The 25,783-nt window shown below is 39.8% G+C and overlaps 2 protein-coding genes across 19 annotated transcripts in view; one reads left to right on the forward strand and one right to left on the reverse strand.

Moving 5' to 3' along the window:
• The window catches only part of ZNF236 (zinc finger protein 236), a 232,124-nt gene that overhangs the window by 170,841 nt on the left and 35,500 nt on the right, over positions 1-25,783 (forward strand). For 8 of the 15 annotated variants that reach the window (XR_012157274.1, XR_012157282.1, XR_012157283.1 and 5 more), the window contains 3 exons: positions 6,854-7,030; positions 7,339-7,711; positions 9,624-22,740. Coding sequence is in view for 1 of the 15 variants with exons in the window: in XM_073331780.1 (XP_073187881.1) it covers positions 6,854-7,030; positions 7,339-7,460 (299 nt within the window). In the remaining 14 variants the exon portion in view is untranslated. Of the gene's footprint in view, positions 1-6,853; positions 7,031-7,338; positions 8,875-9,623; positions 24,978-25,783 lie in introns of those variants that run through there. The other 7 variants (XR_012157278.1, XR_012157277.1, XR_012157279.1 and 4 more) reach the window with 7 other exon arrangements.
• Positions 20,012-25,783, reverse strand: part of MBP (myelin basic protein) — a 174,206-nt gene continuing 168,434 nt past the window's right edge. For all 4 annotated transcript variants that reach the window (XM_073331790.1, XM_073331792.1, XM_073331793.1 and 1 more), the window contains 2 exons: positions 24,825-24,950; positions 20,012-22,703 (listed from right to left, as the gene is read on the reverse strand). In XM_073331790.1, coding sequence (XP_073187891.1) covers positions 22,647-22,703; positions 24,825-24,950 — 183 coding nt within the window. In that variant the 3' untranslated portion in view covers positions 20,012-22,646. The remainder of the gene's footprint in view (positions 22,704-24,824; positions 24,951-25,783) is intronic.

The following is a 25,783-nucleotide window of genomic DNA, read 5'->3' on the forward strand; positions in this document are numbered from 1 at the left end:
TTCACCAAGTAGAAACCCATGAATAATTGGAATAGAGACATCCAGGGATTCCAAAGATGTTTATAGATGAATTAGGTAATATAATTTTGAGAAAATTGCTTTCTTCTAATTAAGAGTGTTCCGCCAAAAAGTAAAAAATACAATGTAACTTTTTATAGGAACAGTCTTCTTGATGAAGTGCTGGGAGTCTATCCGGTGTCATTCAGATGAAATTTTAAAATGTAGAATTTGAATGAGAATAGATCTCAGGGTTTTAATTTCTATATTTAAATAGAAAAAAATGGTCTCAAGTGTTATGGTTGTAAGTGGTGTGAAATAATTTTATTATAAGATGTACTTTATATTTCTGATGTACATCGTTTCTCATCATCATCACTAACGGGTTAATACCCCTCACTTGTACAATTCAGAGGTGGTGCATTGTGTTGCAGGAGGCTCCAGGACTAAGCCCTGGCTTTGAGCTCAAGCCACCAGATTTTCTGCCTCTGGTGGCTGTTTCTCCTGACAATTTTGTTTTATAACTTCAGTTTTTATTCATTTTCATGCAATAGTGACCTATCTCCGAGCAGGTATTTGGCAGCACGGTGGTTTCAATCTGCTGCAGCACCTTGTCTCCAGGATTGCAGTGTCTTCAAAACACCAGGCTATGTAAACAGTGCTCCCTGTTTACAGGTTCTGCATTTACAGGTCCTGCGAAGGGCAAATCTTGCACTGCATATTCACAGCAAGCTGACCCCAGGGTACAGGCCTCAGATTTCGATCTGCAAGTCAAGTCCCCTCTTGCTTCCAGGAACCATGACTCAAATGCAGAAAAGCCCAGGCAGGAGCTTCTGAGCACTTCAGATAGAGAGAGGGAGAGAATTTAAAGATGAAGAGAACACTGTCTAGCCAGCTCAGGGAGTGGGGTGGTGTGATGTGGCTACCACAGATGTGGGCTACAAGGAAAAATCCATGAGGAGGAGCCAAAATTCTCTACTCTGCCCACAAGATACTGAAGTGGTCCTCAGCTCCCTATTGAAAGAAGCAGGGCTCCTACCCAACTCCATTTCCTCCCCTTATGACTCAGGGGATTTTCATGTTATTCAGAGGTAAGTCTTGCAAACCCCAGAGACACAGGTCCCAAAAAGGCAAAAGCAAGCATCACTTTTGCAAAGCAGCAATTAATATTGTTAATAACAAGTAGAGTGCAATTGCAACCCCAGGGTTGAATCCCTTCTCCCACTGCGGGAGTGTTTGCTGAGATTTTTCTCCTACATCGAGGCGCTCTTGGTGCTCTGTATCAAACTCACTATACCCTCCCCACCAGCATGTGTGTGGACATGTAGAAAAGCCGGTCACTCCTATGAAGCCTTGCCTCAGGATGTGGTGCAGTGGGAATTGTCTGTCTGGCTTTCAGCCTAAGGGCCCCCTCTCTGTTAGGGAAAGTGACACATATTTCAGTTGTGGGAATTGTGTCTTATGACCATCAGCCATAAACCCTGTCTTTGCCAGAGAAAGGGGCTTATAGTCTGAAAGATGTGAAAGAATCTCTTTCTCTCTGTCTCTTTTCCCTGCCCCTTTACAAGCTGGCTCTATATTAAAGTGTAAAGGAACACTTGAGGCAGCCTCTGAGCAGATTAGAGGCATCATAGGACTGGAAGGGACCTTGAGGGGCGATCTAGTACAGTCCCCTCCACTCATGGCAGGACTAAGAGCTTGTCTACACCTACCGGGGTATCAACACGCAGCAATCGATGCATCAGCGGTTGATTTAGCGGTCTAGTGAAGACCCCGCTAAATTGATCGCAGACCACTCTCCTGTCGACTTTTGTACTTCACCGGATCGAGAAGAGTAAGGGGAGTCATTGCATAGTGTGGACCCTGTGGTAAGTAGATCTAAGCTACGTCGACTTGAGTTACACTATTCACGTAACTCAAATTGCATAGCTTAGATTGACTTTTCCCTGTAGTGTAGACAAGGCCTAAGTATTATCTAGACCGTTTCTGACAGGTGTTTGACTAATCTGCTCTTAAAAATCTCCAGTGATGGAGATTCCACAACCTCCCTAGGCAATCTATTTCAGTGCTTAACTACCCTGACAGTTAGGAAGCCTAAACCTCCCTTGCTGCAATTTAAGCCCATTGCTTCTTGTCCTATCCTCAGAGGTTAAGAAAAACAATTTTTCTCCTTCCTCCTTGTAACAACCTTTTACGTACTTGAAAACTGTTATCATGTCCCCCCTCAGTCTTCTCTTTTCCAGACTAAACAAACCCAATTTTTTAAGTCTTCCCTCATGGGTCATGTTTTCTAGACCTTTAATCCTTTTTGTTGCTCTTCTCTGGACTCTCTCCAATTTTTCCACATCCTTCCTGAAATGTGGTCCCCAGAACTGGACACAATACTCCAGTCGAGGCCTAATCAGTGCAGAAGTAGAGCGGAAGAATTACTTCTCATGTTTTGCTTACAACACTCCTGCTAATACATCCCAGAATGATGTTCGCTTTTTTTGCAACAGCCTTACGCTGTTGACTCTTCTTTAGCTTGTGATCCACTGTGACTCCCAGATCCCTTTCCGCAATACTCCTTCCTAGGCAGTCATTTCCCATTTTGTATGTGTGCAGCTCATTGTTCCTTACTAAATGGAGTACTTTGCATTTGTCCTTATTGAATTTCATCCTGTTTACTTCAGACCATTTCTCTAGTTTGTCCAGATCATTTTGAATTTTAATCCTATTCTCCAAAGCACTTGTGTCAGGGTTCCTTCCCCACTCTGAACTCTGGGGTACAGATGTGGGGACCCGCATGAAAGATCCCCTAAGCTTATTCTTACCAGCTTAGGTTAAAACTTCCCCAAGGCACAGATTCCTTTTTTGCCTTGGGATCGCTGCCACACCAAGTGATTTAACAAACAATCAGGGAAGGGACCACTTGGAGTCCTGTTCCCCAAAAATATTTCCCCAAGCCTACACCCCCTTTCCTGAGGAAGGCTTGAGCATATATCCTAACCAATTGGTTACAAAATGATCAAAAACCCAAACCACGCGGTCTTGGAACAATGGAAAAAATCAGTCAGGTTCTTAAAGGAAGGATTTTATTTAAAGAAAAAGTAAAAGAATCACCTCTGTAAAATCAGGATGGTAAATACTTTACAGGGTAATCAGATTCAAAACACAGAGGATTCCCCTCTAGGCAAAACTTGAAAGTTACAAAAAAACCAGGATAAACTTCCCTCTAGCAAAGGGAAAATTCACAAATTGAGAAAACAAAGATAAACTAATATGCCTTGCCTGGCTGTACTTGAAATTTCTGTAATATGAGAGACTGGTTCAGAATGGTTTGGAGAACATGGATTGATATCTGGTCCCTCCTAGTCCCAAGAGCAAACGAACACAGAAACAAAGAACCCAAAACAAAGCCTCTCCCCTCACCCAGATTTGAAAGTATCTTTTGTCCCCGTTGGTTCCTTTGGTCAGGTGCCAACCAGGATATTTGAGCTGCTTAACCCCTTACAGGTAAGGAGGAATTTTAGGCTACCCTTATGGTTATGACAACTTGCAACCCCTCCCAGCTTGGTATCTTCCACAGACTTTTCATAAGTGTACTCTCTATGCCATTATCTAAATCATTGATGAAGATATTGAACAGAACCAGACCCAGAACTGATCCCTGTGGGACCCCACTTTCCTTCCAGCATGACTGTGAACCACTGATAACTACTCTGGGAACAGTTTTCCAATCAGTTTTACACCCACCTTATAGTAGCTCCATCTAGGTTGCATTTTCCTAGTTTGTTTATGAGAAGGTCATGCGAGACAGTATCAGAAGCTTTACTAAAGTCAAGAAATACCACGTCTGCCGCCTCCTCCCTATCCACAATTCTTGTTACCCTGTCAAAGAAAGCTATTGGGTTGGTTTGACACAATTTTTTCTTGACAAATCCATGCTGACTGTGAGATGTGACATTCCACTCCCCACAAAGCTGCACCATCATGGGATTACAGTGGTTAAGTGAGAAATCCCTTTCTGTGTTCAAAATTATCCTGATTTACTGAATAAAGACCTGAGAGGAGCTAGGTTGCTCCTATAATACTTGGATGCTAGCTATCCTGGGGGAGCAGGCAGGCAACCTTTCATGTTCCTGGGGACATCTAGCAAGCTGCTTCTACAATTGAGTTGAGGTATTTGTATCAGTATCCCTCCTCAGCTGAGTAGTCCTCCAAGCCAGGATCAGTAGCATGCTATCTCCCCCATGTAAACAGCCTGGGGAAGTACCACATGCACCACCACGTGCAAGACCGGACAAGAGGATAGTGGCTTGCAACAAAGTATCTTTCAAACGTTATTAAATAGAAGGTTTTCCTTAGCCACCTCCTTTGAGATCATCTTGGGATCCAAATGAAGATGTCTGATCAAAACTAAATTTTAAACTAAATGTTATATAACAAAGACATGTAATATGTTTTGGAAACCTAAGGCTGGTGCAGCAATAGCTTTTCCAGTGAAAGACAGGCACTCCTTCAGAAGGGAGCTTTTTTCCAAAGGACTATAAGAGAGAGGACATACAGTGCTGCAATTTCAAAGCCTCACCTATAGCCATTCAGACCAGAGGTTTTTCATATACTTAATAAGGAAAATCTAGTTGATGGTAAGCAGGTGGTTCATTTAGAAGTATAATCCTTGCCTGGAGTTGAACATCTCATGTGCTGACCTTGTCAGACCTTTGATGTGATCTGTGATGAGCAATGGCTTATGACTCGGCAGCTACAAAGGCAATATTATACCCATGAATAGCAATCAGTCATCTTTAAACAAATATCTTGTGCATCCAGATTTAGAGGTGAGTTGCTTCTCTGAGAACATTAGAGAAAATTAGCAGCTGAAATAGCAGGGTGGCCTCCATAGTTTAAGTACAAATAACATGCAGAAAGTCAATCTAATGTTCATTCTGGACCATTGCATATTCACTGTGTGAGAAAGTTTTGTACAGTGGGGAGCATATCTAGAAGGCAAATTTCCAAAATTTCAGAGTACACGTCCTGTTAACTTCAGCAGCTCTTTCAGTGGTGTCTCTGAACAACCTCCCCTTTCTCCCCCCCCCAAAACAAAACAAAACCCCGCAAACCTCACTCCCACAGACATGGCCATATGGGATCAGACCAGTGGTCCATTGAGTCCAATATCCTGACAGTAGCATTGGCCAGTATCAGCTGTTCCAGAAGAATGTGAAAGAAACTACATAGCAGGGAATTATAATAATAATCACAAAGTTCTAGTGATCTCAGCCACCTTATTGTTTCTCCAGAATGGTCAATAGGAGCCCTACAACCAAGCACAATAGAAATGTGGGTACCAGCTCTAGTGGTATTCTGTATGTAGCACATCAGACTCTCCCTTTGAGTATCAGATGCCAAGATTAATCAGTGAGAGCCTCTGACCTGCTCTCATTACCTCTAATAGGTAGTTTTTGGAATTGGTTCCTGTCTCTACAAGAACCACACTGTGGTTGTCAAAAGTATAAAATTACTCTTGTAGCTTCAGGAAATTTTCTATTCAAGTAGGTTCCTTTTTCCACTATTCCTGGAAAATAGTTCTTCCATCATTTTGTTCTAACCATTAGTACTCCTTTGGAAGAGTATGACATAAATGGGCTTTCATGGAACTTAAAAGATATATTTCAAACATATTGAGTTCACATGCCAGGTGTCTCTTTCAGTCCAAAATGCTAAGGCCTTAGGGCCTCAGAATTGCTGCAGGCAAGTGGTTAAAATCATGCACCAGCTAATACGCTAAGCAACTGGCAGAACTTATTCACAGGTCATGAGCCTAGTCTGAGGATGATTTTACAAGTAAGTGTTTCCATTTCTTTGTTTCCTTTGGTAGGAAGGTACTGCTGAGTTGTTTCCCACATACTGCCTCGTCATTCCTGCCTGTTGTTCTGCTATATCAATTAAAACACTGCTTGTTCTGCCCCACACTTTTGTGATTCACTGATCGCTACTTCTGTTAGTAATGAATGAGGAGAGAAGTTGAGCAACAGAATATGTAATTTACCTGATAAACTAAATTTACCTGATAAATGTCTTTCTGTTGCGTAGCTTTTCTCCTCATTCAGTCCACTTGGATAGTCTAGTAAATGACCAGGCTAAAAATGGAAATCTTTTTCTAAAGGAAAATGTAGACATATTCTCTTAAGGTTAATTAATGCATTATATCAGGTTGTCTTGATGCTAATAATTGGTTGCTACAGTGTTTCTTCAGCTTTGGAAGAATTTTTCTGGTGGCCTAAGATGAAGGGCAGGGCGTAGTCCTTGAGCCTCCAGCAAAAACACTGGACTGCCTCTTAATTTCTATAGCTGGAGGTCAGGGTGGATTGATTTAAATAATTTAAATCAGCAAGCAGGAGATCTTGATTTAAATAATTCATTTTTGTTTTGCTTTGTATTTTTTAGTAATTTTCCTAAATTTTACTAAATTTTACTAAAATTACTAAAAATTACTAGATTTTTTAGTAATTTTCCTAAAGAGAGATCATTCACCTCTTGGCACACAGGACAGGGGTCACATTTGGTATTTTATTGCAAATCTAGCAGAAATGATTTTTAATGGCACACCTTTCAAGTCTGAGAGTAATTCAGTTTTCTAGAAATTAATAAAATGGCCTAATTTATATTACCTTTCTGAGGTAGGGCAAAAAGTATCAAACTTGTAAGCTTCTTTATAACTTGGTATTCTAAAACACAAATTTGTCAAACTTAACAAAATCATGAATATAAAGTAGAAATGTTAATGCTTTCTTCAAGGATTATAAGTGTATTCTGTCCCATGTAGTTTTGTTACCTGAAAAGTTACCATGTAAATTTTTCTGTTGTGCAGGGGAACGTCCATTTCAGTGTACACTGTGTGATAAAGCTTTTAACCAGAAGAGTGCCCTTCAGGTGCACATGAAAAAGCACACAGGAGAGAGGCCTTACAAATGTGATTACTGTGCAATGGGCTTTACACAGAAAAGCAATATGAAACTCCATATGAAACGAGCTCATGGTTATGCTGGTAGGTAACGTGATATGTAGTAATGTTAAGCACACATTTTTTGAAGCAGAGATCAGTGAGTGGCTTCAGTATCCCCTTTCCTCTGTACTGTAGGTGGGGACGATCTAAAACATAGAATGTAGATGATACACAGTTCTAGTGAAATGGTCCATTCCCTTTGATTTTTTTTTTCCATTTCAAGGGGATGTTCTGATTTATGAACCAAAATAATTTGTGCATATTCCTCATTCCTTGTTTTTGTTGTATTTGCAATAGTCTTATGTTATCTGTATTGGTCATTCCTTTCTTTCTCTGTTGTATTACAATAGGTACTATACAAGAATCTGCCAGTCAACAAGAAGGGGAAGATATTAATCGTGCTTTGAATTTAGAAGAAGTTGTTCAAGAATCTTCAAATGAATGGCAGAGTATAAGCAATGTTTTTCGATGACACCTTAGTTGAAAGCTTTGCTTTCAGGACTTGAATTTCTCAACATATGTTTTGAAAAAAGTAAAGCATATGGATTTTACAGTTGATGCTTCAAGCATTGAAAATATTAACAATAGAATAATATATTATAGTTTTTTTAATTATTTACAAAAAGTACTTTAAAAGAATCATTGTTTTTGGAAGCTTGTGGGAAAATATTGAAAAAACATCAATTAATCTGTGTTAAGTTGTCTACAAATCAGTGAACTCAGGTAATACTACGTGCAGTTTCATCTTCTAATCCACAGCCAGTATATCTAGTTGAACAATTAACTGGAACGTCATATCAGGAAAAAGTGATTCCCTTGCATTAGTAAAGAAGATGAAAAGTAACTTCATGGGAAAACCATGAAAATTGTCATTTGCTTTTTTATTTTATTTTTTTAATGTATAGCAAAAACATTTGAGGTTAGAAAGAAAAGTGTTACAATAGAGATGCATGCAGTACAGAATTGATTTTTACAATGCAAAGTAAAATGTTAAACTTCTGTTCTTAGTTTCTTTTGGTGCATTTGAGGAATTTTGGAAAGTGAATTGCCCTTGCATTAAATGGTATTTATGTAGCTAATCTCTTGAGAGGTGACCAGGCTATTTCCATTCCAGTTGTAGAGACAGTTATTAGTTTTTTTTCCATCAAAATGTCTGAGGCTTCAAACTCAGCAATAAATATTCAAAGAAAATCCAAACTAAAAGAGATTAAACTGGTTGAACACCCCTGTTTTTAGGTTAGCCATAAGGATCAACAGGCAGATACTTGAGTATTTGTGGAAAGCACAAGCCATATACTAAAGTTGGGAGGTTACCTAAAATAGTACATTTTAATAGTAGACTGGAAGTAAGCTGCAGTACAGGTCACCTCAGTTAATGTAAAAGTAATCTGTACTGTAGACATTTATAGTTCCAAATCTGTAAAAGCATCATTATTTTCTTTTGCATCAACTCTGAAAGCATTTTACTGTGGTGTTTTTTTGTTTGTTTTTTAATTATTTTTTCAGTAAAACTACCTAGTTAACTTAAGGTACATCTACAGCTACGGCAGTGTGTAGAGTACAGGGGTATAAATAGCAGTGTAGATGGTGAGGCAGGGCTTAGGTGGGTAGAGTAGAGTGCCCACATATCTCAGCCCTCAGGGTATATATCCAACACACTTCTCTGCATTTCCAAGCAGGGCCTCCCATGTCTATGCTGCTAATTTCTGCAGTGTAGTGTCCCGCTGCCTCTCTACTGCCAGAGCCTTTTCGTTACTGCCTGCACACAGCAGTATGTAGCTACTCACTTTAGTGACATGGCATGCCACCTGCCTTTTGCCATGGCATGTAGCTACAGGTGTAGTGCCTTTACTCTACTTGCCGCTGTAAGTGTAGACATAGCCTTAGTACTGCTCTAAAAGGTGCCACTTTTAAGTGTATTCATAACAAAGAAACACTGGAGTAAAACTTAAGTCATGTTTTAGACATTCCAAAGACAGAAAGCTCTTTGCTTACTTTTACTTTTTGTTCCTTTGAATTTATTTATATGTTATATATATATATATATATGTGTGTGTGTGTGTATGTATATATACAAATATATGGGCCTCTGTGTGGCTGATCAGTATATTTTGTAAATAGTAATCCCAATTGCAGGAAGATTTCATCAAGTTTTCGAGTTCATATGAGTACTTCTAGATCAGTATTGGATTCATTGTAATGTAAAATAGAGTTGGGTTTTATTTTACCATTTGAAAAATAATCGCCTTTTATTTGCTCTAGGATACAAAAAACACTTTTTTCCCCTTTTGGTAAATATTATCTATACTTTCTCTGCTCTAAGACCTAGTCATTTTAGATTCCTGAAGAAAGAAATCACTGTTGTTTTTGATAGGGAATCTCTTATTTCTTTAACTCTTTGCATATGTATATAAGTAATATAGCTGGTGACATAAAAATAACATTTTTGTTATGTGGAAATATTTAAGTCAGAAATGTTAATAATATGAATTTTTTCCAACTTTCCTTTGTGTATGTTATTTTTAAAAGACAATTTTAAATGGGTATTCTTAGTTATTTCAAGGAAACTGTGGATGACTAAAATTATGCAGCTCAATGTTGAACATAAAGGACTGACGTTCTCCTTTCATTTCAGCAGTGTATCTCATTCCAGACAAGTTGTTTGGCCGTGCAAACCTGGTTACACTTATTGGTAACTTATGGAGAATGACAGCCTTTTGCTGGGAACCAAGAGGTTGCTAATAAGCAGAATTCACTGTACACGGAAAGTAGATATTTTCAGTAAGGAGGTGCCATTTGAAATACATAATCATTTTTCCAAGAGGGCCATGCTTTAGGACTCTTGATCACATACCAATCAGGTAATGAGTGGATATTTGTAAGTATAGTAAGTAACAAGTAAACAGGGAGACTTGCCTTTTTTTCCCCGAGTTCTCAACCCACCACAATAGGGAGAGTTCTGCCAATTATGGTAAATATCCTTTTTGAACATTTTAATAAGATACAGTATGTACTTTAAAATCATGTCTTGAATGTCTTCTGCCTGACACAAAGGTATTTAATATCCTTCCTTTAAACATAGGAGCTGCTCCAGAATACTTGGATAAGTTTGAACTGGAAACCTTCAAATGCATGATATCTGCTGATGCTCTGTAGAAGTGAAGAGGTTGTGACAATTACATTGGTGTCCAGGACAAGATCAGGTTGTTTAGGAACTTTCTTGGTAAAATAAAGAAATGGAATGTGGAGCATGCCCTAACAGCATCACATTGGAGAAAGATAACATCAAAAATAAACTCTGCTGTGCCCTAGAAACCCTAGTCCATCTTGCTTTGGCAACTGGGCATTTGCTCTCTGAGTAAGAGCATCATATACCATTGATAGCTGAGATGTAGTTATTAGCAATAAATCAATTTAATTTTGCCTTGACCTATTTTTTCTCTTGTATTTTAAGTTTCTTTTTTTAAAAAAACTGTTGTGAACACCATTTTATGGCTGTGCCTTGATTGGCTACTGCAGCCCATTTATGATATTTTGTATTTTCTCTGCCCAACCTGGAAGAGCCTTGTATGAGAGACATTGTGAATCTTTTACTGGAATACATAGTAGTAACCTCAAAAGAAGAAACTCTTAAATCCTCCTTCACATAAACAGGAGAAGATCACTAGGAAAAAAAAATCATATCATGAATCCTGCAATTTTTGATTTTCTGTCTTTTTAGATTGTAGATATAAACCATTACAATGTAAATAGGTTGGCTTCTTGCAGAAAACTATTTTCAGCCAAATAGTATCCAGCAGAGGAGAGAACTCATCCCTTCCCTAGTTTATCACCCTATGTGGTGTGAGCTTAAAGTCCTAATTGTGATTTAAATGCCAACTTCAATCCAAATCATACCACCTGGATTTGTGCATGGAGGGCTGCCTTTGGATCTTTCCACTTCCACAGAGCAGAGGGGACTGAGCTGCCTCCCCAGAACCCAGCAGTGATTCTAATGTATCTGAGGTTTATACTGGAGGGGGTTGGAGACTGTACTGGCTGTGGGGCTGAGTGGCCAGGTTGTGAAATTTCGCAGAAAACGTAGTATAGCCCAAGGATGTATTTTCCATGGAGCCTCCTGACCATGGCAGTATGGAAGAAGTTTGTGATGATAGATGTCAGAGCAGCCAATCTGTGGGAGGGGAGTCCCTCTAATTTTTCTGTGAGGGACAAATTAATCCAAAATGACACAGTAGCTTTAAGCACTAAAACAACTGCCTAATGGCTGTGCTCAGAGTGAGTGCGAGTTCCCAGAAACAGCACTTTTTTTGTAGGAGGATCGAAGCTCCAGCTCTTCTGTAATAACCAACAAAATATGACTTAGAATCTTCTGTGCCTAGTGGCACATGAGGGGACCCATTTTTCCCACTGCTGTCTATAAGTTGTTTCCATGATAGCAACATCCTTTTCAGTTGTCCTGGGATAGGTCATTCCTTCTCCCCCATGCCTTCTTTTTTCCATCCAGTTGGAATGCAATCTAAGATGTAGCTTGTGCTTCTCCCATGGAGTAGCCTGATGACATGGGCAAACCACCAGAGTGTTTTCTAGCTGATTTATTAAGTCCGCAGTCTGCTGACCTGTGCAGTGCAATGCTGCCACGTTGGTTATACAATTGCTCCAATGAATTCCAAAATCCTTCTCAAGCAATGCTGGTGAAATGCATTCAGCTTCCTGTTGTGTACTTCTGCCACATTTTCAAGGAATACAGTAATGTTGAAAGGACAATACCATTGTACAATTTCACTTCAAGATGTAGTTGTACCCTGCTACTGTTCCAGGTGTTTGGCAAACAAGTAATTGATCCACTGGCTTTGCCAATTCTTGCCCTCAATTCTTTAATGAGCTGACCATTAGCAGAAATACTTTACTTCCTAGATCTTTTAAAAAAAAGTTGTAAACCCTTTTGTACTCTTCTCCATCACTCACTCACACATCTGTCAGTGTTGACCATATTCTCTCTTATCTCCATACTCTTGGTCTCAGACTCCCACTTTGGTAGCTTCCACTTTTATACTCTCAGTTTTTTTCATTTCCTCAAAGCTGGTATTCAGTATGACTGTCATCTGAAAAAATCTAGCTCCTGCAGCTCATCTCTTGTCCAAACAATGACAGTGGCCTCAAAAGCAGCTGTCGCTTTTCTCATCTCAAAGTCTATGGCAATGCAGAAGAGAAGCGGGGATAGTGCTGACCCTTGCTTTACACCAGTAAGAGTCTTAAGCCATTTTTTGTCCTGACAGCATGCAGACTCATTCTACCAAGCTTTTATCCGATTAACTGTCTTTGCTCAAATTCCATAGCATTTCAGGATCTTCCAGAGTGCTTGTCCGTGGACACTGTCAAACGCTTCTGTAAAATCAGTGAAGTTAAAAACCATCTTCTGCCAGTATTCTAAACCTTGCTCAATAAGTCTTGTCAAGGGGAAAATCTGATCTGAACATGACCTATCAGATTAAATTCCAGACTTCTTATCTCTGAGTAGTTTGTCAACAGCAGTTTTCATCCTATTTAAAATGATAATGCAAAACACTTTTCCAGGTACAGATTGGAGTGTCATCTATCTCCTGTTATCACAAATAAATTAATCCACCTTTTTAGGGATTTCACAGATAACACCTCTTCTCCGGTTAGGATAGGTCTTCTTTTCCGAAACCATTCTGTACAGCCTGGATATGTAACTCAAATTCATTTCTTTTTGAGCTTTTAGCATTTAGCATGTTTCTTACCACAGCCTGGTGTTTTACCACTCCTTACTTGGTTCATGGCCTTAGTTACTTCCTCAAAGCAACTGCTCTTAGTGATATTGGTAAGTCCACTATTTCTTCACATCTTTGTGTGTATTAGTGGTTCTGGATGGTTGAGTACAGCCTAGAAATGTTTCATCCTCTGTGGCTAAAATTGTTCCTCTCATTAGGATATTAGAAAAAGTTTTTAAAAAACCCCTCACTAGCATGCCTCCTGAGCTTCTCTTGCTTTGTTTTCTGTCCCTTTCTTATTTCTTCTGGATGATCTTCTGACTTACTTGTCTTTGTCCCCATGTTCTTGCTGTAGAACAGCAGTTTTAGTTCTGTCTCGTTGAATTCTCTTCTTTAATATTTCCATTCTTCTTTCTTAGATCTTCTCCCCCTTACTGTAGTCCAGGCTGCATTCACACTTACTTCTTTAAAAAACTGCCATTGTTCTTCTCTGCTCCTTGGTGGCTCGAACTCATGGACAATGCAGTGTCTTTCTTGGGCCTCGAGCAAGACCTTCTGGCATGCTTACTCACATGCTTCCTTGCCTCATGGCTAGTCCCCGGCACAGGGTCTGTAGCACTGGAGCTCCACTGTAGGAGGTGCGTGCCTTGATTTGCTCAGGCCAGTGTATGGCGAGGGGGTGAGGGTTGTCCCCGGCCTGGTTACGACAGCGGACCATGCAGTGATGCTGTTAAAAGGTGACAGAGCTCAGCCTTCCAAGGTACGGGCAGGGAAGGAGAGGCAGATACTGCACTTGGTCACAAGCTGGGCTCCCTCCAAGCAGTATAGGCAGTGCTGGTGGTCATCACTGATAGAAAATGAGCAAGGGCAGGAAGCGCAAATCTTGAACCCTGTTGTCTTTGTCCTAATCCAGTACCCTGGCCTGGGTGCTAGGTGGGGAGGGCTGGTGGGAAACCACCGAAGCGGTGTTCCCGAACTCCTTAAATCCTAGGGGAAACTGCTTCTAACAGTAAAAACAAAATGCTATCTATGTACAAGAACAGTCTTCTATGCAAAGTTTGTGAAGTGCGTCACAGGGGATGAAAGAACAGCAGAAGCTTCGACTCGGACCATGCAGCAGTGAGAAGGAACTGAGAGCGCAGTCAGTCCACGCCGCCATTAATCGCTTTGGTTGATATCATGAGGCGAAACAAGGGTGCATGTACGGATTACCAGACACTACTACTTTTAAAAAGCTCTGGCTCTCTGCTTATGCGCATACCGCTCAGTGGAATACAATAGGGACCATCACTTGAAGAAGAACTACTAGTTTTTGAGTATCATGCATACTGTCTGCCTTATTTGGTAGTACCTTCTTTAGTTTTATTTTGATTCTCCCAATCACAAGATGGTTGTCACTTAAAACATCAGCACTCGTATATACCCTGGTGTTCAACAGTGATCTTCTGCAGTGCCTATTAATGGCAGTGTAGTCTTTCTGGGTGAAGCTATCATTTGATCTCCTTGTCAATTGATGGAGAATCAAAACCCCAAGGAAGTTCTTTGTCCGAAATGGGATATCTTCACAGCCAAGTTTAAGACAAGAATTGGGAGTTGGCATGTTAGCTTATTTTGCAGCATGGTAGACTATTTCAGAGAAAAGAAATTCTTTGGCTTAAGTCTACTTTGACTGAAACGATATGAGATGGACTAGACAAGGTAAAGTACCATTGGGAGGTGTGTCTTTTTTTAATTCTGGAAGAAAGGATGGCAAGCAGCTGGAAGATTTAGGCTTATTATTGAGCAAGGAAGCTACTAAAGCACCGAAGAAGTGGGAACCTGTAAATTCAGACATACTGACTACTTGTTTTGTGATAGTTCAGTGTTATGTGCAATAAATTATAGTGATGAACAAGTCAAACACTGTTTCTGTGAAAGATTGCAGAGTGGCCTTGGCAAGATCAATAAATATTATAGTTATTCTTATGGGAGATCTAAATGCACCAATTGAGAATGATAATACTAGATATGAGCATGTTCTTGTCAGACATGGTATCCCCCGACAGACCAACAATGGGGAAAATTTTGTTGAACACTGTTGCCTATAAAATCTTTGTATTTTGGAAAAAATATTGCCACACAAGGAAAGACACAAACTATAGTTGCCAAACTATAATGGCCTGATTTTCAAAAGTTCTGAACACCTGTAGCTCCAATTGATTTTAGGGGGATTTGCAGGCACTGAGCACTTTTGAAAATCAGGTCATGAAGAAGCAGGAGAGCATGCCAACGCTGAAATAATGAAACAGATTAAATGAAATAAATTGAGAGGTGAGAAAGAACAATCAGCTTAAGGATATTGATATACCACTGTGTGCAGTCTTTCCTTTTTTTAAGAAAACTTTATTAGGTCAAGCAACTTCTATAGCATTACATTAGTTTCCCTGGATTTAGTTCTGACTTTGAGAATTGTCAGATGGACTGTCATCATTGCTGATCCCCTCACAGAGCATCATTAATCTAAAAGTTATTTAGATAGATACAAGGAGAATTTCCATCACAAGAAATGTTTGGCAATTTCCAGGTAGTGATTCTTGGAGTGTCATGGAACTGAGCATCCTCCCTCTCTCACTACCTGCTGCTCTTTGGTAGTCTTGTCTCATGCATACAGATTAATCTATAGGCTAGACAGCATGTGGCAGTGCTTCAGAAATTCCTTGGAACCATTTTCAACAGGAGATGCAAAGGAAAGTGAAAATAGTATCTAGAGTAATTTAGTCCATCTGTTGGCTGAGGGACTCAATCCCAGATCACTTGAAGCATGTTAGATGCAAATCATAGAATCATAGAATATCACGGTTGGAAGGGACCTCAGGAGGTCATCTAGTCCAACCCCCTGCTCAAAGCAGGACCAATCCCCAACTAAATCATCCCAGCCAGAGCTCTGTCAAGCCTGACCTTAAAAACCTCTAAGGGAGGAGATTCTACCACCTCCCTAGGTAACGCATTCCAGTATTTCACCATCCTCCTAGTGAAAAAGTTTTTCCTAATATCCAACCTAAACCTCCCCCACTTCAACTTGAGACCATTACTCCTTGTCCTGTCATCTTCTACCACTGAGAATAGTCTAGAACCATCCTCTTTGGAACCACCTTTCAGGTAGTTGAAAGCAGCTATCAAATCCCCCCTCATTCTTCTCTTCTGCAGACTAAACAATCCCAGTTGCCTCAAGTCATAAGTTGACTCATAAGTCAAGTGTTCCAGATCCCTAATAACTTTTGTTGCCCTTCACTGGACTCTCTCCAATTTATCCACATCCTTCTTGTAGTGTGGGGCCCAAAACTGGACACAGTACTCCAGATGAGGCCTCACCAATGTCGAATAGAGGGGAACGATCACGTCCCTCGATCTGCTGGCTATGCCCCTACTTATACATCCCAAAATGCCATTGGCCTTCTTGGCAACAAGGGCACACTGTTGACTCATATCCAGCTTCTCGTCCACTGTCACACCTAGGTCCTTTTCCGCAGAACTGCTGCCTAGCCATTCGGTCCCTAGTCTGTAGCGGTGCATTGGGTTCTTCCGTCCTAAGTGCAGGACCCTGCACTTATCCTTGTTGAACCTCATCAGATTTCTTTTGGCCCAATCCTCCAATTTGTCTAGGTCCCTCTGTATCCTATCCCTACCCTCCAGCATATCTACCACTCCTCCTAGTTTAGTATCATCCGCAAATTTGCTGAGAGTGCAATCCACACGATCCTCCAGATCATTTAGGAAGATATTGAACAAAACCGGCCCCAGGACCAATTCTTGGGGCACTCCACTTGATACCGGCTGCCAACTAGACATGGACCCATTGGTCACTACCCATGTGTACTACTACTACAAATAGACTGCCCAAAGAGTCAGAACTCCTTCAGCATACTCCATCACAACTTCCTGGGCAGAAGGGGTGCTAGCCACCACAGAGGAAATCTTACAAAATTGTCACCCATCAATTACTTATGAAGTACTGCAAACTTGACTTTCACCCCGCTCAAGCCCACTGACAAGAATTCTGGGCCCCAGGGCTGTCCTTGAGGGAGCGGAGCCCAGGTCGGAAGTGATGAATCCGTCACTTCTGGGGTTGGCCCACGAGGCCCTCGAGCGGTCGCACACATCTAGGAGCCCTGCAGCCCTCACAGGTGATTTAAAAGGGCCCGAGGCTTTTAAATTGCCCTGGCCCCTGGGCAATTGCCCCCTTTGCCGCCTCATCGGCAGGCCTGACTTTGCTGCAGAAGCATCTTTTGGCTGAAAGGGGCCCAAGCAGTAATATAATGTACCTATGTTACTCATATTAGGGAAAGCAGAAACCATATATCTTGTTTATCCCTACTTTCCTATTTTTTCCTTATTGCTCATTATGATTGTCTCAGGGTAAGTCTACACGAGTATGATACATCCGCACAGCCGCAGCGTGTCTAGTGAAGACGTGCTATGCTGACAAGAGAGCACTCTCCCATTGGCATAATTACTCAACCTCCGCAGGGGGCAGAAGGTGTGTCAGTGGGAGAGCATCCACTGCTGACATAGCGCAGTGTGGACACCACTTAAGTGAATGTACCTTAAGGTGTGTGTCTTTTTCATACCCCTGAGCATCATAAGTTACAGTGACGTAAGCAGTAGTGTAGACCAGCCCTCAGACTGAGGAAGAAGTCGGGATTCAGAAGGAAAAATTTATTGTCTAGTGAATTCCTTTCTGGGACCTCTTCCCAGTCTGCCCTACCTGAGACATATTCTCTGATAATCAGTATAATGGCCTTTTAAGAGTCTGTATGTATAGTTAACACAGTTAAGAAAGATAGAATTGGGCTGTACTTAAGGTTTAATTTAATAAATTGTTTATAAAGGATAGTAAATAATTGATACATGTTATAAGCATGCTACAGACATCAGATGCATTATACGTGTTATAAACACTCCTGTATAAGATATTCGATAGTTATAAGTAACCTCTTGAACTCTAAAATAATCCATAACAATTGATTAAATATATATCAAAACATCTATTAACTATCAACTCTTTATAAGCAGAACTTTAATAATAATGGTCATACTTTATAGTAAAGAAGCTTATATTTAGCTAATAATAAGAATTCAGTGTTTTCATACAGCTTGGAAATACGCTAGAATGAGGGCAGAAAAAATAACGTGCCTAAACCCTAGTGTCTTGTGGACAAGTCTGAACTGCTTCTGGTATTTGCAGGAAGAGACCCACAGCCTAAATGCATTGGAAATCATCAGGTAACAATTTTTCCATAACCTTTATTATGTCAGGAAATGTTTAATTCACTATTAACCTGAATCTCATAATTTGTCATCAATGATATCTAGTGATATTCTATGACTCACAGCACAGTCTCTACCATCTTTTCTAATACATAAAATGCAGTGCTCCAGTCAACTAAAATACAGAATACTTCTGTCATTAAAAAACTGTTGCCCATAGTGAGCTTTGGACGGTATAAATTGCACATGGCTATGGGAGAATTCTCTATAATAGAACTGGCCTGTGAGACTTGCAGAGCCCATGATTGCAGCATCTTCTATTATCCCCCCAGATGTGAAGGACCTAGAAATTAGAGAACAATCTCAGCACTTTCATTTTTTTTTAAAGTACATTTCTCACCCAATTCCTTATAAAAAGAGCCTGGGAAATGTCAACTGATCACAAGGGCTTAAAGCCTGTCCCTGGTTTTTCCTAATGATCAGATTGTTTATGATATGCCACTGCCTATAGCTCCCTGTGATTATTTTTTGGAGACTGGGAAAATCATGACCATGTTTCCCCTTGATTTTTAGGAAAGACCCATGATCAGTTTGTAGCTTCATGGACAGCATTTCCAACACTATCATTAGAGGCCCAAGGCTACCACAGTCTTCCAGCCAGCTCCATGTAGCTAAGGTGATTCCTCTGCTGAGCAGCCTATGTAATCTCTGCCCACAAAAAGGGCAGCTTACTAGTATCAGATGTTGCATTGTATTTGAGAACATGTTTTCTAATCCCAGCTCAAACATGAACTACTTGATGGCCTAGACCTATGGCAGTATGATTTGGTATCTCCATAAAACCCACTGAAGTAGAATTCAATTTTAGAAGGATTATACTTGAAAGTGAGAAATATTAAAGAATATGAAGTAATACCCTCTCTAATAATTCATTGACAGAAAGGGATAATTCAGAGAGCAGTTGCAAGTAAAGACTAGGTCAAGAGGCTGACTGTAGTGGTGATTTATGGACTGATCCAGATCTGAGAGAGTCTGGGAGAGAAAGTGAAAAGCAGTGAATTCAGAGGGTTTAACAAGGAAACTGAAATAGATGAGGATGAATGGGGAAATGAGATGAGAGGAAGCAGGTGGCATGTACTGAAGACAAGAGCTGGAGATTATGAGGCCAACACTGGGAGGGAAGACTGACCACCACAGTTCAGGGGTGTTTGATCTGGAGATTCAGGCTTCTTATAAGTGATGTAATGGACTGTCTCACAAGCCATATTTTTGTCTGCATTTTCCTGGAATCTGAGAGCAGGATTTTCAGAAGGAAGGGGAAAGCAGTTTCCAGCTGTAGTCTGAAGAGCCAGGTTGTGTATTTTAGTTGCCAGAGAGGTTTCCCAAAGAAGTGAAGGGGTAGGAATCCTCCCTTCCTTTTCCAGATCATGATGCTGCAGTAGAGCTGCTTGATGGCCACCAGTGTAGCCTCAGAGCTGTAGTATTTCTTTTGGCTTATACCTTCTCCCTCCATGTGTGGAATGAAGGGTGGACACATGCCTTCTTTCAGGTCCTGGTCTCTTCCATCCCATTAAAACCCCCTTCCTTGGAAATAGTGTAGATGCCCAGTCTCTTGTGATGCATAGAGTAGAGGAACTGGATTTCAGTCTCAACCTTACAAAGAACCATTATATATAACAGTGGGGTAAACTGTCATTTTTAAATGTATGAAAAATATCTTGATGGTCTCATTTTCAGAGAAGGCAAAGCTAGAAGTATTTGAACCTTTGAAAAAGGTTTTTTGGGGGGAGGTCTTGTTTAAACAGCATGTAGCAACATTTTGGAAAAAAGTTTTTACCTTCAGAAATCACTTTTTCATTAAATATATTTGAAGGCTGTCTTTAATAATCAACATCTTTTTCCCATAATTCATGCAGAGATCATACGTTTTTAAATTTAATTTTTTATTGTATTTTTTACCTGTTACCAAAAGTGTTATTTTACAGAAAAACACACACATGCATACAGTATTTTATAAAGCTTAAAAAAACCAAACTGGTCCAAATGTCATTACAAGTTGATTATTTTATTTCAATAATGAATGTTTTTAAAAGCTGTATTCCTACGCTTTTGTGAACAGTACGCATTTAAATTAAATTTACTATTATGTTGTGGAGTATACATCCGAGTGAAGCTACATATAGAAAAATACACATAGCCAATGACTGCACCACAGCTGGTGGGGGGGGCGAAGGGTGTTGTCCAGCTTGCTAGGGGAAGGGGTATATCACTTCAAGAGTGTGGAGGGGGAGAGAGGCACAGATACCGGTGCAAAAGCAGAATGGGTCAGTGTTCGTCCTTCAGGAACCGGAAGGGCTGCAGAGTTGATAAAGGGCAAGCCCAACAGGAGAAGATCTTTCTCTGGACCAGATGGAGTAGCACCCAGCCTCACAATCTTGGAAGTGGCAAAAAAGCAGGTTTGATTGGGATCACAGTGGGCACTGCACTAGCCACTCCTTTCTCGGGAGGCCAGGATGGAATTTTTCTCTCACCACCAGATTAGCCAAACTGGAGTGGGAGATTTTTACCTTCCCCATAGCATTTTCCCGAGGGTGGCGGGGGGGTGGGGGGGGGTTTGTTATGGTGAGTAGGGAAGGGAGTTAGGCTATGATGTCGCAACTCATTATGTAAGTATGGGGCGGATGTCCAGTGCAGGTACTCCACAGGGAAGGGATACAGTGATCAGATAAATGGCTTGGTAAACAACTTAAAGGAGGTGTTTGTTAAAGGAGTGGAATGGGCTGGGGTGGGGTGGGGTTGGAGCGCCTATGACTGGGACCAGGGAGCCACCCCCTCCTTTCTTTATACCCCACCTTAACCTCCATTATTTGAGAGTGGGATGATGGTAAGGTCCCAACAATGGACTGGCTGAGGACCAGGATGGAAAAAAAGGGGTGGGAGGCTGGCAGAAGTCCCCAGGAAAATGTTGAAATGATCATGGTGTTACCTGCACCGTACACTTTTATCTGATGGGTAGTCCCAGACACCTAATAACAAAAATGCAGCCTGGTTAAACCATATTCACTGTCTCCTGTCCTTCCAGTATAGCCAGACAACAATATAGCTTAAGGAAGATGTAATAGGTGTGTGTTTAACAATTTTGCTGTTTTCCCGTTGTCTTTCGTTTCTATGTTTTCCTTCCCTCTCATCTTTCACTGCTGCATATTAATGGACAGTGCTTTAAATCTACAGTAGATTTAGAGACAAAACAGAATTAACAACATACAGTATATGTCAGTTGGCATAAACATTGGCTACTCCTGACAGTCCGTAGTGTAGCTGAAACTGAGTGACAACTTAGCATTAAATATAGAGTCTACAACATATACGCTAAAATAAAAAACACTGAATCAGTAAAGGAGGGTAATCTCAAAAAATATTAAAGTTTGTTATAAAATAGTGCAATTCAGAAGAGCTTTTTTCCTACATATGGTTGGAAATACCATTGCCACATGTGTACATTTTAGTAGATTTGTGAACAATTAATGTTAAATGCTAACTAATGAATTAGATTTAATTTCTATAAGGCAACTACAATGCAACAGTTAAATGTTCACAGTAGTTTACAGTTTACTACTAGTTTGCTTTGGTGCACTGCCATTAAAGGCATCTTTTTAGTCAGAAGACAAGCTTTCCAAGTTTAACACTGCTGCAGTAACAAGAAAACTATTAGTAATTCTAACTTGAGATGTGCAGGACTATCTGAAATCTCAATGCTGAAGGGCTTTATTTCTTTCACAAATTAGACTATTTTTGTTTTATTCTTTAACGGCTAAAGAAATGCTGTTGAAGCAGTGTCTGCATGGAGCAACAGTGACATGCAGTGGTCATGTGCAATCTTAGATGTTTCTTCTTTGGGAATATTCCTTGTTTTTTGTTGTAAGACATTAGTCTAACCCAAGTTTGAAATCCTCTTTCTTTCTCTCTCGGCCACACTTAATTCTAATGGCTTGGGTGTGATGAGCAATTTGTAGAAATAAGGAATTTCCTTATTACTATTGCTTTGCGTCTCATTGATACTGTAACAGCTGCCCTCTTCCACATTTCACATACCTTGAACTCCCGAAGTTTATTAAACCTTTCCATGACTGCCTAATCCTGTTATGAAAAGTAAAATATTCTGAGAGAAGTGACATTAAACAAAAATAAACCCAAACAAAAAACAAAAAAGTGTTCGGATAAACAGTCCTTACAACTTCTGCACATGTTTTTTACAGCAGTATTTAAGAAATCCTTTAATGGCAGTGCTCAGAAACCAAGACAGTTGCTCTGCATTTCCAATTGTGGTGTTGAATGAAAAAAAAAAAATCAGAAGACTTGTGGGGCTTGGAGAAAAAATAAATAAAATCTAACATGCAGTTGGGGCATCCTGAAGAAGAATGAATAAAGTGGGGGATCTTGTTGTTTTCCTTAAAATGATGAAGATAGCAAATAAAGCTACTTCTTGTGTTTCATTCATTCATTCAACTGTTGGTCAGGGATTGCCAATAGAAGTTTATATAATCCTACTGCACGCACAACTCAAATGACATTAAGTAACAGATTGTTTCTATCTATGTACTTCTTGCAATTATTATTAAAATTTTAGGCAGTTATCTTATGAAGCAGAGTGTGTGATCCTTGAATGGCATCTTAGAACTTCAGCGTCTAGCAACTGGAGAACCAGACCGTGATCCAGGTCGAGAACCAGATCCTCCCTGTGAACAGAGGAATAAAATCAATTTGATTAGAAAGGTATGGCACGGTGTGGGTGTGTAAATATGTGTGTGTGTGTGCGCGTGTGTGTGTATATACACACACACGCACACACACTAATTCCAAAAAGCTAGGTTCCAGTATTACAAACTGGTAGTACAATCCAGAGTCCATTGTTTCTAGTGACAATCTTTGGATAAGCCTGTGTATTATATCACTAAATTAATTGAATGCTTGAAATTTCAGTTTTGCTTCAAAGGGATGATTACTTTTGATAACTGAATTTTCAAGTAAGATGAGTTTATTCTAATTAAGCACCTCCATCACTCGCACTTGTGTAATAACAATTTATTTCCAGTGAGTGGAGTCTTAATTAAGTTATTATGAAGCCAGGAAATTTGAGACTGCTGTTTATAAACGAACCGGCTTATGATTAAGTATATACAACAAAAAATTAACAGGAAAGGTAATAACAAAAACTTAACTGTATCTATCAGTTCTTATGCAATGATGACACAAGTGTGGGGGGAGGGACAGATTGGGGCCAATATGAAATCAGACTCCAACTGTGAATGCTTCTTTTGGCTTTCTCTGTACATGTATAGAACCTCATTCCTTTTCTTAAATCTCCTTCCAAGTCAAAAACTATCATGCACCACTGAGGGATTATAACTTCTCTTTGTAGTGCCACACATCTATGTACTGTCTTGCACTAAAGCAGACATACATATTTATCTCTTAGTTGGCTTAAATAGGCTTATTTCAATTGTGACTGCTGGTGAGGTTCTGCTGTGTCTGTTCTTGGAGGATATGCTAGAGATGGAAATGATTCATTCTTCTACTTTCCATCTTGAAAGTATCAGGGGGTAGCCATGTCAGTCTGTATCCACAAAAACAACAAGGAGTCTGGTGGCACCTTAAAGACTAACCGATTTATTTGGGCATAAGCTTTTGGGGGTAAAACACCACTTCTTCAGATGCATGGAGTGAAAAATACAGATGGAGGCATTATATAATGACACATGAAAGGAAGGGAGTTACCTCACAAGTGGAGAACCGGTATTGAGAGGGCCAATTCGATCAGGGTGGATGTAAGTCCACGCCCAATAATAGATGAGGAGGTGTCAATTCCAGGAGAGGCAAAGTTGTTTTTATAATGAGCCAGCCACTCCCAGTCCCTATTCAAGCCCAAATTAATGGTGATAAAATTTGCAAATGAATTTTAGTTCTGCTGTTTCTCTTTGAAGTCTGTTTCTGAAGTTTTTTTGTTCAAGTATAGCTACTTTTAAACCTGTTATAGAATGTCTAGGAAGATGGAAGTATTCTCCTACTGGCTTTTGTATGTTACCATTCCTGATGTCCAATTTGTGTCCATTTATTCTTTTACGTAGGGACTGTCTGGTTTGACCAATGTACATGCCAGAGGGGCATTGCTGGCACATGATGGCATACTCTCCTGGAATTGACACCTCATTGAAAGTAGCATCACTGCTGATTGCATTATTTACTGAGAACACAACACTAGTAGTGGGAAATCACTGTATCTGGCTTTAGGGGAAGAAAAATGAAGACTTCATATTATTTTTTGTTTGGATATGGATGTAATAATTGGGTTAGATTTTCATTTGTCTTTTTTTTTTTCCCCCTGCCCTTCTTTGGAAACTATTTGGCCATACACTGCCTTTTTTTTTTTTTTATTCTAAATATTTGTTAGGGATCCAGAGACCATTAATCTTGGGGCACATTACAAATATGTTTTTACTATTGTTACAAACAAGAAAATATTGGGCCAAATTCTGCTCTTAGATAGTCTGCTGTAAATCCAAAATAACTTCATTGATGATTTAAGAAAATACTCCCACATTTGAGAGCAGGATTTGGTCCCCTTACTCTTGATTGGCATGATCAATCAAATCAGAAATCAGTAGATTTCTATTGTACTTCAGTTGTGAATTTGGTATATAAAACAGTGTCAAGCACAACTTGGTTTCATACAGATATAGTATCTGCTCAATTTTATTTGTAACTCAAGACAAGTTTTACTCAAGAATATTTGAATGTGACTGATATTAAATAGATCCAGAGAGGCATTTATGCTTTTTCATAGGCTCAGTTTACTTTACCAGTTTAAAGATTTTGGAAAGAGTGCCCTGGCCATCATGGTATGATCCCTTATGTCCCTTATAAGCAGATTTATGCTCGGAGAATTTGCCACTTCCTCCATACCCTGGCTTGTGTCCTTCACCTCCCTAGAAGAGAGATCACAGATATCTCAGGTGTGTTGTTCAGACCAGTTACCTTCATTTGCGACTGCTGGAATGCAATGCTTTCAAATTAGTCAAGTAGTTGAAAGTGTGGGAGGAAAAAAATTCTAAATGTGAAAATCTGAGTCCCAAACTTTGGTCTGTAACAGAGAAATCAATAATCAGAACAGGATATTGTACTGTCAAATGCATAATGTGAATGGAAAATGAAAAAGGAAGAATAGTAACTGCAACTGTGAGTCTTGAAAAAGAAACCTTTTGACTTAAAAATGTTTTATCCCCTTTAGAAAATTATACTGAATAGTACAAAAGGGTTGGAAGAATAAAAATCTCTTGATCAACATGGAGATTTTGTATGCACTTGAATTTCTCCTAAAAGTATACATGACATTTTTAAGAGCTTTTCAAACACTTACACTTAAGTACTAAGATCACTGGTGAAAAAAAGTTGCTTGTGAAAGTCATTTTCTTTCATTATAAAGTAACTGCCCGAGGAGGAGGAGAAGTACTAGAACAGGGTTTCTCAAACATTGTCCCCTTACACAACTAGGGAAAGACACCTCCCACCAACCTTTTGTTGAAAACGTTGTTTACAAGTTGTGATTTTGGTGGTCTGTTTCAAACACGGACAGGGTCAGCATGCTAACTTCTCCTTTTTGCTGAGTAATTTCCACTTCAGGCTCAGCAAAAACAGAACTGTAAACTTGGATTTTTTAATTATTTTTTAATGAATTTAATGCTTAGTAAAGTTACCAGATTGAAAGTCCTAGGCACTAGATCCCTCCAGGTGCAAGCTACAGTGTAATTCAGTGTCCATG

Source organism: Lepidochelys kempii, chromosome 2 (genome assembly GCF_965140265.1).
Source record: "Lepidochelys kempii isolate rLepKem1 chromosome 2, rLepKem1.hap2, whole genome shotgun sequence".
In the NCBI taxonomy this organism is placed as follows: domain Eukaryota; kingdom Metazoa; phylum Chordata; order Testudines; family Cheloniidae; genus Lepidochelys; species Lepidochelys kempii.